The 14,955-nt window shown below is 45.9% G+C and overlaps 1 protein-coding gene across 3 annotated transcripts in view; it reads right to left on the bottom strand.

Moving 5' to 3' along the window:
* ELMOD3 (ELMO domain containing 3) overlaps positions 1-14,955 on the bottom strand; it is a 635,597-nt gene that overhangs the window by 603,690 nt on the left and 16,952 nt on the right. For 2 of the 3 annotated variants that reach the window (XM_069618948.1, XM_069618949.1), the window contains exon 2: positions 763-1,329. In XM_069618948.1, the coding sequence (XP_069475049.1) occupies positions 763-816 (54 nt within the window). In that variant the 5' untranslated portion in view covers positions 817-1,329. Of the gene's footprint in view, positions 1-762; positions 1,330-14,955 lie in introns of those variants that run through there. The other variant, XM_069618950.1, reaches the window with a different exon arrangement.

The following is a 14,955-nucleotide window of genomic DNA, read 5'->3' as shown; positions in this document are numbered from 1 at the left end:
TTTAAAATGGTGTGCGCACATGAAAGCCCTTTTTTATCTGTGAGGATCTCCCTACTGCCGCTCAGGCCCACGCGCAAACACACACAGCGTTTGTCTTAGAAGCAAGACAATGCAAAGCAGCACGGGTTTGAATCCCAGCCCCACGCTTAGAGGTTGATCGCCAGCATAAAGCACGCTATAAAAGCTACATTTTCATGGTAAGAAGAAAAAATAATAGACTGCGATGGAGGGCGTGCGTTGTAAATAGGAAAGAGACTTTGAGCTAACAGTAGAACGGAAATCAGACAAACGAAACTACTTTTCTGTCAGTCTCATTTATTCCCAACTTTTGTGGCTTATAGCAACATATCCGCAAGCATATAAAACAGAGGCAGAGCATAAGGGCTTGATCCAAGCTGCTTGCATGCACATTACAAAAAGGGAGAATCGCAACATTCTTTATTGGTCCCTTACTTGGAACCAAGAAGTGTTGCAAAAATGCCCCTACTCTTGAACACACTCGACAGGAGTCGAGAGCGGAGGGATGCACACATAGAAGAGCATGCATGTAATGCACAGTCCATACACCCACATAAACAATTAAACAGCAGCTTTTGGCAGAAACACAATGAAGTCATTCCCAATCCTTAGAAAAAGGAGAGGGACACGAGACCATTACCAACACCAGTAAAGGTATTCAAGTCTTCTAAACGTTGCAAACACCAGATTATAATAACCGAAGTTATCTAGAGAAATGTATGGCTTTTCTGCTACAGTACTCACCTTTACCCCAGTGACCTCTTCCCAGCTTTGGTTAGACCCAGGAAGTCCGTCCATAGCACCAGTGTCGTTTAGAGATTGACACTCGATATGTTTTGGTCAATGCCCAGCAGACTATGCTTGCTTGCTTGCTATGCAGAAGATTCACCATGGAGAAGGACCCAGGCGTCAAGGAGTAGTACCACCCCTGTGTGAGCAAAATGCTGCCGTTTCATCGTAGCGGGATGGGTGGTTGCCTGTCCGCACGTAGGGTCTCTGAAAGTTAGAATGAAGCTAGCAGCATGTCACTGAACACAGTTAGAAATATGCGTTGGACCGGTTCCTTAGAAATCAACTACTTTGCAATGTGTGCCATTAGTACATACTAGACTGTCCTTAGTTACTTTTCAAACAGCCAAGCAGTCTGATTGACAGCGACAACTAGCCTTGGTCAGACAGTGTTTCAATTTCGTAGAAGCAAGAGTACCGAGCAGAAAATTCCACCATTGACCAAAGAAGCATCTGGCAAGTCTGCACTGAAGATCATAGGAAGTAGTTTCAAAGCCTCGGACTCTGGCGCCTCAAGTAGTCCTGCAATAAAAAAAAACCATCAAGAAGCGAAAAAAAGGAATGTACCACCACACCAGCAACACAGGAAAAAAAAAAAAAAAAAAATCAGATTTATATTTGATAAATATTAATAGCTATACACTCAGACCTCACCTTTCACCATTGGTAAGTAATGATTTACTCTTGGGAAGTAAGAAATGTGTGCTGTATACATGTGGAGAACTGAGGGGTGGGGGGGGGGGCGTTATTGACATTTAATACCTGCCTTGTAGCTTTCACCTTGAAATTGTTACCATTCAGGGGTGGGCTGGGAAAGGGGCCAATGGGAAATTGCCCCCCGCCCCCACACTCCAGATTGGCTGGGCTGTTTCTTCCTGTGCCACAGCTGCAAAATCTAAAAGAAAAGATTGAAAAAGACAATCCAGCCTACCCCAAAAGGACCCGAGTGCTGCAAGGCCTTCAAACTTCTGTGTAGACGGGCGAGGCACTAGTCTTCATTTCAGCAATGTTGTGGAGATGCCTGTGTGACTCCCACAGGGAGGGATAAGAGTCTAGGCACAAGTGGCATGTTCATACCGTCCAGCGACATTGTACATTTTTTAATGACAGGTTGTCTGACCCTCAATGTGCCCCATACACCATTGGTATGTTACAATCCACAGCAGCTCATTAGGACTCCTACTTGCAGAGGAAGTAAGTTCCCATGTCTTATTATAGTTTTGCCTCGGTTTCATTCTGTAAGAATGCTTCATCTATTTATTTATTTTATTGTTGGTTGAAAAAAAACTCATACATAATAAACAGAATACATTTCTTTAAAAGAATTTTATCTCACATTGACAAACATAAAAAAAAAACAGTGCGTCGGGTATTTACATACAAAACTTAATTTCTCAACAAGTATAAACAGAGTAAAAAACATCAAAATTCATAAATCATCATCCTAAAACCTCTTCTAAATTCAGTGCTCTATTAAAACATGGGCCTCCTATAACTAGCAAAGTAATTCTCCCCGTCAAGCAAGCATGCCAAATCACATCAGTAACTAATCTGGTAGGCGTATGAAATAACTTTCATAGATGAGCCGTACGCAAATCGCTCAAAGCAGTACAGTCCATTACCCATAGTTTGGTGGTCTCCAACACACCCATTTGTTTACAGAATCTGCAAAAACTCAGGTTCGCTGAAATCTTGTATCTCGTCAAGATTTGTTTGGAGCGCAATAGATTCCAGCGAAAGTGAAAAGTGCACAGGTCAGTTTTATTCTAACGATGGATAAGAGGGGAACCTTTCCAGTGAAGATGACTAATTCTGTTAATATAACAGTACCTTTACCCTACATGGGTAGTCAATGAAGTCCTGGACAGAACAACTTATCTTATCCAATAACATATTACACAGTTCCTGAAGGGCTTGAATTCTACTACAACACTTCTTAATGTAAAAAGCATTAAAATCTTCAAATAAAGAGTCGACTATCGGAGATATAATCTTACAGAAGAGCGATAATGTTTTCCAGTACGCTCTTGATTTTAATGAAACTAGTCCTAATTCATATTGAAAAACTGCTACTGGAAAACTCATGGGTACGTTTAATGCAAGTTTACAAATTCTTCCCTCCAAGACTGTCAGATAGTCTAGAGTAGCAAAGGGATGGGTTTCAATTCCATAGAGGAGCTTGGGAATGATTTTAGCAAGGAGAACCTGCCAAACCTTAAGTCAATCATCCTTAACTGGATGATCATTTTCGAAGTTAACTCATTCAACCAAACCAGACTGTTCATCAAAGAGGATCTTGCATCGACAGGGAAGCACAGATAAATCAATGAGTCAACACTAGGCACCAGTGATTTTCTGATAAACCACTTAAAGTTACACTTATTCCTAGTCTTCGCAAATCGTATTAATTTTGAAGGATTCACAAGCAATACGTGATCCTATATGATACAAAGGAGGTAATCAGGTGTTGAAGACCGATTTGAGTGGCATCGAACAGAAAAAGATTTTCGTCCGTCTAGGGGAGCCAACAGAAATGCACATTTTGCAATTTTTGAGATATTAGAAAGGCAGAGACAGCACTGAAGACATGAAGCATAGGAGCGCTGCAACAATACAAATAGATAAACAAATTATATCTGGAGGGTTCACGAAGGTCCCGGGCGAACTATAATCCCAGGGAGATTACTCAAAAAGAACATTGTTCAACTTTCTCTTGAAAATTGGAAGGCTAGGGCAGAGCCAGAGGTCAGGTGGGAGGGCACTCCACAGATGAGGAATAGAAAACGATATCAGCTAGGTATAAATTAAATACAAAGGGAGCAAGCACACATTCCTGTTTCACCCCGTGGGAGGTTGGTATTTTTCTGGATAGGACCCCCCCTCGTTATTCAGTCAGACTTGAATCTCTGTTCTAGAGTAGAGACCAATTAACAGATTAAGAAGACCAGCCGAATCCCCCAACTTGATAGTTTCCGCCGACGCAGCCCTCGATCCAAAGCATTAAAGACTGCAGTCAGGTCGGGGGAAGCCCCATAAATTACCTCATTTTCCACTCCACGCCAATTGCTGAACTGAGTTAATGACTAATACGTTCAACCCTGTCCCCATCTGACGCCTAAACCCAATTTGCCATTTGGAAATTCTACTCGTCTCAGCCACCCAGGCCACCAGATGTAGCACGACGACGCAAATATCTTGCTATCTGGATCAAGCAGTGCTATAGGCCGATAACTAGCAGGGCTAACTCTATCCCCCCTCTTGAAAATAGGCACAGGACCAAGAGGGCAGAAAAGCTCTTGTATCAAGTATGTTGGCAAACAGGATGGATAGGCCATTGGGACCAGGGACATGCGAGGACTTATCGAATTCAGCACCCTGGAGATAGTTTCTTCCCAGAAATCCATGTGACGCTGCATGGGAATCCCAGGCCAGAATATCAAAGTCCCCTCTCGACCCCATGTTGTCTGAAAAGAGCTGCCCATAATACATCACCCAATTTGTCTCTGAAACTCTGCCAATTTGTACGAGAGACTGTGGTGCTTCACTTCTGTTGAAAATCTGCCAAAAGGCTCTCTTGCTGTTTTTGATTGGTGCACCCAATTTCAATGTGCTTGCCTAATTTTTCTCATCTCATCTTGAACTTCCAAACTAGCAATGTTTCTCAGTGTTTTCAGAAGTGCCATTTTTTTCCGCATCTCCCTCTTCCATACGACCACATTTTTATTATAAACGGGTTTATGGTTATCCCGGATTCTGGTCGAACACCCCTTGGATACAACCCTAGCCTGTTGTAATAAGGCCCCAATAAAGTTACCAAATTCACTGTGAACAACGGCTTTATAGTTCCAGGACTGATCCATAGATTTGAGATAATGACCTAATAAGCTATTTACTTTTAGGACTTTTCCTGAGTTCCAACGAATAGGAGTGCCAATCCATTATCTGTCAAGTTCAAGACACATTGCGGTTTCTGGGCCTCCCCCTCAAACTCTCATAATGGTTCCACAAAATGTCAAACTCTGCCTCGACTAGGGCAGGATCACTATAGGCGGAAGTTTGCATTGAATCTTATGCGATCTGCCCCCAACCCATCGTCCACAAGGATGTAATCCAGCGTTGATTTAGCGACGCCATTTGTCCAAGTTGAGCGAACTGGGGCTTTAGAGAAAAAAAGCCTCATTCAGTGACCACAGCCCTAGACCTGCCAGGGTCAAAACCCACCTACTACCATTCCTCCTTTTATAATTAAATGCAGTTAAAAACCCAGAATCCACTCCTTCTCGAAACTTTGTACAGTCCGAGTTTAAATCTCGGACTAGCATAATGTGTCTTCCCAGGGCTACCTCGCGTCATTCCAACACGCAGTCCGAGATGTCCCTGAAAAAGACTTCCAGGCAGCCCATCCCTTTATGCCAGTATACATTTAATAGTAGTAAGTCATAGGGTTTATACCCCCGGCCCCACAAATATGCAAATCCAGAACTCCTCTAGTTATATCAAATGAATTAAGTAATTCCATTACACTAGAGGATCTAATAAAGGTCAATAGACCCCCCCGAAAGCACCTTGTACTGCTGGCTGACTTCTAACTACAAATCCGTCCATGGTTGGCGCCTTAGTTAACCATGTTCTCTGTAGTGCTACAATTTGACCTGACTGCAGCATTAGCCCCAAATGTGGGACAGAAATAAAATGCCTATGGCCTTGAGTGTTCCAAGTTCAGGGGGAAACCTTCCGCACAGGCCAAAAGCTTTGCAGTCTTATTTCTGGTTTGACACATGGAGCAGCCACACCCAATTATTTGTAGCTTCAGATGGTTCCATTTTCTGTTTCAGATAGACAATCTCCGCTCGTGGTGTTAGACTGGATACCCCATTTCTTCACCACTGTAGGGGCAGATTTCGAACCCCAAAATTCTAAAGTTGTCCCCTTCTCTAAAAATAGAGTCAAGGACAAATCTGGAATTTAGCACTACCACAGCTCTCATTTTTCCTACAATCTAAAAAGTCAACCCTCTTTATGTCGCTTGAAGAGATACCAGACAAATTTGGTATGTCTGCAAACAACTGCAAGAACAGTCAAAAAATAATCCACACCCATATTTGGGATCTGCATCCCTTTTTCCTTACCCACACCAACACCCCCTGGCCCCAAAGGCTTCTGATCTCTGGACCCATTTCGAAGTAGACGACCCTTAGGAAACCTCTCCAGTTGCTCCCTACTATTCAAACCACCCTTATTGCCATGTAGTACATTTCCCAGGGCAGCTTTCACTGGGGCTCTGAATTGGCACACCCCTGTCTGCTTGTAGGATCTCAGTTCAGGCCTCCTTTGTTACCTTGCCAAACAACTCCTGTGCCCCTACCAATATTCCCTCACCCCACCAGGGGAGTGGCAGGAGCTATGGTTAAAGGGTCAGCCTGAATCTCACATGGAACATAGTTATCTTTCAATTCCCTTGAGAGAATGTTAATCCATTTTTCCCTTCCTCGTCCCGTCCAGCTCTCCCTATGATTCAAGGGCCAGCATCCTGGGATAATACTTGTCCTCTCCTAGGGATCCTATCCAAACCTTTACCAAGATTGCTTAAACCCGGGATTCCCTTAGCTCTGCTTGATAGGTGCGGAATGTATCGGTTTTGTGAACCGCCATGATGGATTAAACCAGCATCTACAACATTTTCCTTTAGAACTGCTGCAGATTTACTCCTTCCAGATTCACCCTCTTTCACAATCTCTCTAGGTGCTCGAGACAGGGCAACAGCCTTCTTCAGAGGGCTATTTCTCAGGTTACCAAACAGCACCTCTCTAACAATAGGTCGCCTAAAAAAATGGACTCAAAATGGTTTTGATTGCTTTGAACTGTTCTTCTTTCCAGTAGTTCTTTTTACTCCCAAGACTTGCCCTAAACACGCCCTTTCCTTTTTGACCTTTTTTTTAACAAATGTGACAACCGTAAAGAGGTCCATCTTCATATTTGGATCACTTCCCTCCCCAGCCCGTCTAAACAGCAAGGCAGGCGCAGACATGGTGGGTGGCCCAGGCTTTCACAAAAATTACCTCAACATCACTCACATACCACCTCTCCCAGTGCATTTTACCTGGTTTTCCCTGTAAATCTACTACAGAACCTCGGGGAGCCCCACTCACATCAGATACAATTTCCTGTCTCAACACCTGAGAGGACCCAAACTCTCCCAGCTCACCCACCTTGCCTATTTTACCATACAAGTTACTTAAGCCCTCGATCTTTCCAATAACTAACTTCAACAGTTCTGAGTTATTACTCACATCATCTTTCAGTCCTTCGTACAGTTTAACCATTATACATAACCTTAATTTAAATCAGGGTGTCAGACGGGGCGTTACAACGGAATGTATTGCCCGGTGTTGACAAAGGCGGCGAATGAGGGTGAGGAGGGAGCACAGAAAAATTAGCAGTCCATATCCAACTCTCTTGTTTCACTGTACTCAGATGCAACATCATGCATGCTTACATTTAATAAATCGTTGATTCACACAATATTTGGTCATCTCGGTTAGAGAATGACTGGGTACCAGAGTGTTAAAATTAGGAGTTAAAACTTTTGGAACTCCTCTCAAACGTTACAGTACATGGGGAATCTGACACCAGGTTAGAGACCCCTCTGTGAAAAAAAAATATATGTTATCAATTAGTTCTTAGGTTCTTTAAGCAAGGGGAGTGCTCGCTTCTCTCTCTCAAATCCCAAAAAACCCTCCTGGAAGCCCCCTTGAGGACTAACAAGTTACTATCAACATGAACAACCTCTCCTCGCCGAGGTAATACGTCCTGAGGGGATTGCGGCAAGGGGAGACTAGCCGTTCTCAACATGTCGGTGTCTGTGATATAGGAGGAGCGCACTGACTTGCTCACAAGTAGTCTACCACTCTCTTAAATCATACATCAAATACACCCTAAGGAGAAAACAGCTGTACCGGTCACATATCAAATAAAAGAAACATTCCGAAAAAAACAAACAATCTAGTTCCTTTTCAGGGATATATAAATAAATATCTTAAATAGCTCACTACTGGTGCACAATTTAAACAGAAATTGGAGACCAAGTTATAAATTCACCAAAATCAGTGCGCACTGCTATGTGTAATCATAATATAGCACTTACGTTATGCACAAAATTGATGGACCCAGCCGGTAGTCAGTGACCAGTGGTCTAAAGTTCGAATACTTCTGCCCCACTGCCCCCACACGACGTAGCTCCAAAACTCAAGGACCACCAGGCGCCAGACACCCTGTTCCGGTGGTAATCAAAGGTACTCCTCAAGGGGAAAAAATCCAAGAACAACTCAATCAGCAGTCAATAAACATCCCAATGGAAAATACAGAGTTTCAATGAGGGCCCCTGCGACGGCTCAAAGGCACCACGGCCGCAGTCACTGCCCAAAACAAGGATTACACCGAGAGCTCAAAGTTATCACAAAGAGTTTAAATGTTTCCCCTGGAACTGCTCAAAGGCACCCCGGCCCGCGGTCACCGCCGAAAACAGCAATTCAGGTAGTGAGCAGCACTTGCAACACCCAAAAGAGAGGTTTGAGGGACAACTCACAAGTGACCAGGGAGCAGCAGCCACATACTACCAGTCTCACCTTTTGGTAGAAAAGTCCGACAGGCCTCTAGACAGAAGGAGTCCCCCACACATATGCCCGAACAGCTCAGACTGCTATGACTGCCGCTCTGTCGCCTCTCTGCGCTGCCCTGTGGGAGGAAGGGATTTTGTTGTAAATGCACCGCCTCCTTCATGTAGACAAGGAAAGCAGACTCCAAAAGTTATGGTGACTGCTAGGACCGTCTCTCCTCGATGTTCTGATCACAAATTGATTAATTGCAAAAGAGTTTAATTCACCCATAATCTTACTATATGGTGGCTATATTGAAGTGGATGTTGGATGATTTGTGGTACTTGTGGGTACAGTTGAAAAAAAAACACACAGAAAGATGTAATCGTTATTCATTATAAGTAGAATACAAACTAAGGGGGTACCTGAGAGTTAAGTGGATTTTTTAAATGAAATTCCACTGGAGAAAGTTACCACCTCTTCCGATGGCATTTCTGAAAATCCACCAAATTCTTGGTTTACCACCAGCAGAGGTGATTTGATTGATTTATTATTTATTATGCACTTATACACAATTGTTTCAAAGTGCTACCTTTCCTGGGTGGGGATGACAAGACAGACTATCTTACTAGGCATGGTCCATTCAGATTATGCAGGTGAACAGAAAAGGAAGTGCGTGGGGGTGGGCGGGGGACGGCAATAGGGACAAGTGCACCCAGTTCCGTCACAAACATGTGTTAAGTGCAGAGAGATACCACTCTCATGGGTCGCAACCGAAGTGCAGTAGTGCTGCGGCAAGTCCAAGACCCTGGGGCAAGTGCAGGAGACTGGCGAGGAAAACGTGGGACCTGTGAGGTTCTGGAGGTACACCAGGGAGCCAGTCAGCCAAGCTGAGCAGAAGTAGAGGGGAAAGAGCAGAAGAGGAGGTTAGAAAGGGAGGGGGAGAGAGAAGGAAGAGGCGAAGAGGAAAGTCTGGAGGAGTTTTCGTAATTTAAGGACATCCGGCTCAAGACGGAGAGAGGCTATTCCAAAGGGAATACCTCCAGAGCCATTTTAGAAATACCACCTCCATAGGTGGCAATGTAAAAGGGCGTTTTGAATTTTATTTCAGCCATTTACACTTTCTGTGTGAAGGTAGAATGGATTATGTCCAGCACTGGCTCACACCACTACTGTACCTTAGAGAGCAATGATTTACCTCCACCTCTTAGGTGCAGGTACAAATAAGTGGATTTTCTGCAGAAGCCGCTCTAAAATACTGCCGCTGTCAATAAGGTCTACTATATATACACTCGAGAATCCATAGGTGAGGGGAGACATTTGCATGGAGTTACTTGTTCTGGAATTTGGGGCTGCCTCATTGAGGGCTTGGGCCCCTGCACGAAGGGCCAGAAAATTATACTTGCTCCCCAGGCAACAAGTTGCCAGTTCTCCCCAGTTACCCTTGTATACTCACTTGCGATTCATTTGACCCTTGTGACCTGGACCGTCACCATGACATACGTAAGACCTTAAACAACTAAAATTGCATCGAACAACATAGCAACATGGATCAGAAAAAAGGGCTACAGCAAGAACTACATTCCAGCTTGCAATGTAATCAGAACAAGCCTCATGTGACGTTCTACGAGATCATGTAATGAGCACTACAGACTTTAGCAGAAGGGATAAAATGCTATTCAGATCTATCAATTAAGTGGAGGTTATTCGCACAGCCAATTGAAAACCAAAGAGATATACTAGAATTCTGGGTGGGCATACACCAGGCAGCCCTTCTGATAATTCAATGGAGCGACCAACATTCCAAAAGTCTAAAAATACATTATGCAACAAAAGACAATTCATATGTGGTGTGTGCTAAAGTAAACAGTCATTATTAAAAATATAAAAATGAAGGCACTGAGAGGACATCAGGGGGCGCAGGCAAGATGGACACCTGAACACAGCGCTCCGGCCCCCTCTCCCAGATACATGAGGAGTAACTGCGGAGAGCTAGACCCGGGAACCAGGCCACAGGGTTCCTCAGGCGCAGGTGGTGTGGAGGCATAGCTTGGCCAAACGTGAGGCAACTAAGGCCGGTGGAGACGGAGAACGGAGCACCGTAAAGCAAGGCCCCCCACAGGCAACAAGTTAATCAGCACAGCCTCGGCCAGCTCTGCAGCCCAAATCAGGAGCCGCATCTGAGAAGGAGGCAGAGTTTCCAAACCCCGAGCGGGGCACACCCACGACAAGCCCCCAAGAAGAGTCGCAGACACTGCAGGCATGCGGCTACCGCAGCAGTGACAAAAACAGAAAAACCAAGGCGAGGAGCCGCAGCCAAAGCACCGGAACACACAGTGAGCAAGCCACAAGACCTAGAGGGGGATTGCCCTCTCCCTGGAGGCCTGCAGGTATGGCCTGGAGATCGAGAGGCGACCCGGCAACGGCCACTCCCCCACAAAGTAAGCTGCAGAGGAGAGCCAGAACAGTGACGCACAGTGGAGTGGGGGTCCCCCTGTGAAGGGCCACGAGTGGAGGGAAAAAGCCATAGCAGGGAAGCCTAAAAGTGGCAGCGAGGTGTAGCCGGAACCCACACTAGTGGAGCAAGCCACAAGAATACAGTGGAGGACAGCCCTCTCCCTGGGGGCCTTGCGGTAGGGCCTGGGGATAGAGAGGCAGCCAGCAGCAGGCCCTGCATAGCGAGAGAGAGAGGAGCACGAGGAGAAGCAATGCCAGCAGTGGCATACACTGGAGTAGGGTGACCACTAAGGGCCACAAGCTGAGGGGAAAAAAGCAGCAGACTCGAAGGAGTGCAAAATCCAGCAGAGGGATCGGTTCCCAGAGGAGAGGGGGCACAGGGAGGGACGGCAGGTGGCTAGAAGCAACACAGGGTAAATACAACCCAATCCCCCAAGGAGGAGCACAAGGGACCAGAGACCTGGACAGTGAATTGGGGCAACGCACCTGAAAGAGGACAAGAAGTGCGAAATGAGGGCCAACCCCACCACAAACCAGAGTGTATGTTTAAAGAGATTCAAGTGGCAAGGAGACCAAAGAGAGGAACAGAGAGGAAGGTGGTCCCGGGGGGAGATTGACAGCAGAGGGTACATCACAGCATAGAGGCCGGGCCAAGTGAATGAGTTGGAAAGCAGCACTCTTGCAATTCCAATACCCAGACAGGGGAGACATGGCGAAGACAAAGGCAGAGGGTGGTTCCCACCCATGTTCTACAGAAATTGGCACTATAAATAGTGACTTTCAGATGATTCTGGAGGAAATCTGCGGAATGCGCACAGACTGGTCACACTGGAAGAGTGAATAGAAGGTGTGGAGGCGAACCGGGCCTCCTCAGCAGTGCTGGAGTCACGGATAGAAGTCTGACTCCGAGACATTAAGAGCAGATAGGTGGACCTATGGGTCAAAGTGGACGATATCGAAAATAGAGAAAGGCGCAATAACCTTCGCATCTTTGGGCTGAAAGAAAAGGAAGGAGAACTCGAGGGCTGGACTTGAAAGAAAAATCTGTAAGGACCCTAGACGACATACAATTAGGCATCTTTTAATGAATTGTGAGGGACCTTGGGAAATTAGTGTCAACCTGCTTCAAAGGTTTGTGGACGGAAAAGAAGGGCTAGTGTCTGAAATGTTCTGGGACAGACCGATTGCAGGCCATGAGACAGCTCTCACAATAAAGAAGATACAGGTCTACAAATTTGTAACTTGATAGACAATAATTGAAAATGCGAAGAGTGTTTTAGCGACTCTCAGTATCAGAGTGGCCAAAATCTAATCCTGGAAACTAAGTTACCTAAAGTGTCTTGTAATGTATGCTGGAAATGCTGTGTTGGAGGCAATCGTTATTCCTTTTTCATTTTATTGGTGTTAAACTCTGCATTGCAATATTTTAATTAGATATTGTGATTCTCTTGCTTTTTATTTTTTTTTTTTTTACAGTTTTTATAATTAACTTGTGTGTAAAAAAGAAAATAAAGAAAAATCAAGTAAATTATAGGAATGGTCCTAGGAACTAAGGAGGGTGAACGAGTGGCCCTAAAACGTGCTGGCAAAACTACACTACTATCGGGACAAGGCTGACATATTGGAAAAAGCAAGGCGAATGGGGACTGTCGACTATGAAGACTCAAAAGTAGCAATATTTCAGGACCTCTCTGCACAGACCCTTCTGAGACGTAAAAAGTGTGGCCCCCTCACATGGTGGCTTCATGAGAAAGGGGCGAGAAACAGGTGGGCTACCCTTTTGCATTCCTATTCGAACTGGAAGGGGGAAGACACCACCTGGTCCTGGAAGAAGACATCAAAGGGGCCACAGAGGAGTTACCAGCACCCCCACAGGACTATCAGGGGGAAGAAGTGGGAAAATAACTGTCCGAGAGGCAAGAACCTAGGGGCCCAAAGATAGAATATGGAAGGCGTAAAACACAAGTGTCCAGGAAATTCCAGAAGCTCAGCACACCATCCCCCAGAAAAGAAGTAAACTGAGGGTGGCCAGGCCACAAGAGGGCAGTTCTTGGTCTCATGGGGATCTAAAAAGGCCCCAGGCTCAAAACCCAGTTGATTAGTTCTGTATGATCTGAGGGAAGATGAGAGGGATGGGGGGCGGGTACGAAGGAGAGCCCGAAGCTACAAAACATTGAGAGGGAGGGATGGTAAAGTTCAGGTTTCAGGAGGAGGGCACAGAGGGATCATGGATGGATACATGGGGGAGAAAAGAAGAGCGGGAAGGGGCAGGGGGGAATAAGGCTGGGATAGTCTAATCAGGGAAGGAGGGTTAAACTACGCTACAGCTCTACACACGGAGGGAGTAGTAGGGAATGTCAAGGTGGATGGGAAAGGGACAGTTACCTTGGTGGTTCGGCCGGTAAGCCTGGAAGTTCGAGAACAGGCGGTCGAACGCCTCTAGCGGGAAGGGGGTGGGAGGGAAGGTGAGGCAGAAGGGGGCAGAGGGAAAGGTGGGCACAGATAAAGCCCACCCACATAAGGGCGGGGCAGATCAAGAGGGGTGATGGGGGGCTACATGCAGGGCCATATCACAACTGAACGGGAGGAAAGGTCTGACAAGGACAGAGGTGGAGGGAGGTTACAGAGAAGGGACAATGGTTATTTGGAAGGTGGCAACGCTAAACGTGAAGGGACTGAACTCCCCAAACAAAGGTTTGCTCACGGTAAATATGATGCGCAAAGATAAAATATTAGTATTGTTCCTACAAGAAAGACACTATAGACAAGGGGTAGAGGTAGGGCAGACCTATTGGGCCTCGCACAAGACAAGCAAAAAGGAAGGAGTGGGGGATCGTCCTCTCGCAAGCCATACAATTACGTGAGGTGCAAGTGAAGAGAGGTTTGGGAGATAGGTTTGTGACAGTGAAAGATGCCTTCCTTCGGAAGGAACTCTCAATGCTTGAAGAATGGGGGGGTGGGGGAAGGCATGCTGATGGAGGAGACTTTTTTGATAGCCGACCCGGCAGTGGACAGCGAAGGGCGAAAAGGGCAAGGCAAAGGAACGGAGCACAAGGGCAAGGCAAAGGAACTGATGGATATGAGCACAAGGTTAACGAGATCAGGGGTGGACAGAGAGGGATTACTGCAAACCATGCCGGGTAAGAGACAAGAACTACACTCTCTCGATAGGGGAAGTAGTGAAGAGGATGTGTTACACTAAACAAAGTTATTATGAAGGGGGAGACAGAGTAGGGTCAGTGAATGTAGGGGTGACAAGAGGGTCCACCAGCTGAGAGATGAGGACCGAAGATGGTTGGACCAAGGGGAAATATCCCCAAGCGTTTTGCGGACTACAATGAAGTATTGCACTCCCAACCAGGAAAATAAGGGAAGAGGGAGGTCAAGGAGTACCTGGGCAAACTCCCCGTTCCACAGCTGACAAAAGTAGGGAAAACAGTTTTGCAGAAGTGAGTCTGCTTTCACTATATACTTCCCGGAGGTGTGCCTGGGAGGTGCGTCATTCTACATTGACCCGGAGTACAGTCTTGGCAGTCTGAGCGGGTTGAAAGGGTGGAAGGATATTGAAGGCGAGACTGGGACCTTCCTTTATTCCAAGATCCCAAACTTTAGTTTTCTCAGACGCAGAACATTCTACTGTGTAAAAACCACTAACATGCCCGAGAATGGCCCGCGTATCCGGCGCATGGGTAAAGTGCAGGAGGATGTACTTTCTACTCTGCCTATAGTGCTTGCATTGGCCCCAATTTTGACCCCAAGGAGATCCTTTTTGAAATATCGGGACACAGCGCTGAATATTGCATTTGGTGCTCTCGGAAAACCGTCCCAATTGGAACTCTCTACCTCACTTTGTAACCTTGGGTCTGAATCTGTTGTAACAGGGTACCAATCTCCACATGATTGAAAAAAGGTGTGCCAAAGTGAGACGAGTCTGGAGCCCTTGCTTAACCTGCTCAACCCGGTGTCTAGGCTTCTCCTCCCTCCTTCTTTGGGGCTTATGCCCTTTTTTCCTTCTCGAGAGCATGGACTTGCTGCCCCAGTCTTCGCTCTCTATTACTGGGTCCAAGTCTCTGCACTTGCGAGGGACTGAGAAGGG

Source organism: Ambystoma mexicanum, chromosome 10 (genome assembly GCF_040938575.1).
Source record: "Ambystoma mexicanum isolate Mex_15411 chromosome 10, UKY_AmexF1_1, whole genome shotgun sequence".
Taxonomy (NCBI): domain Eukaryota; kingdom Metazoa; phylum Chordata; class Amphibia; order Caudata; family Ambystomatidae; genus Ambystoma; species Ambystoma mexicanum.
Note: the sequence above shows the minus strand (reverse complement) of the source record. Positions and strands in the feature narration are given on the sequence as shown.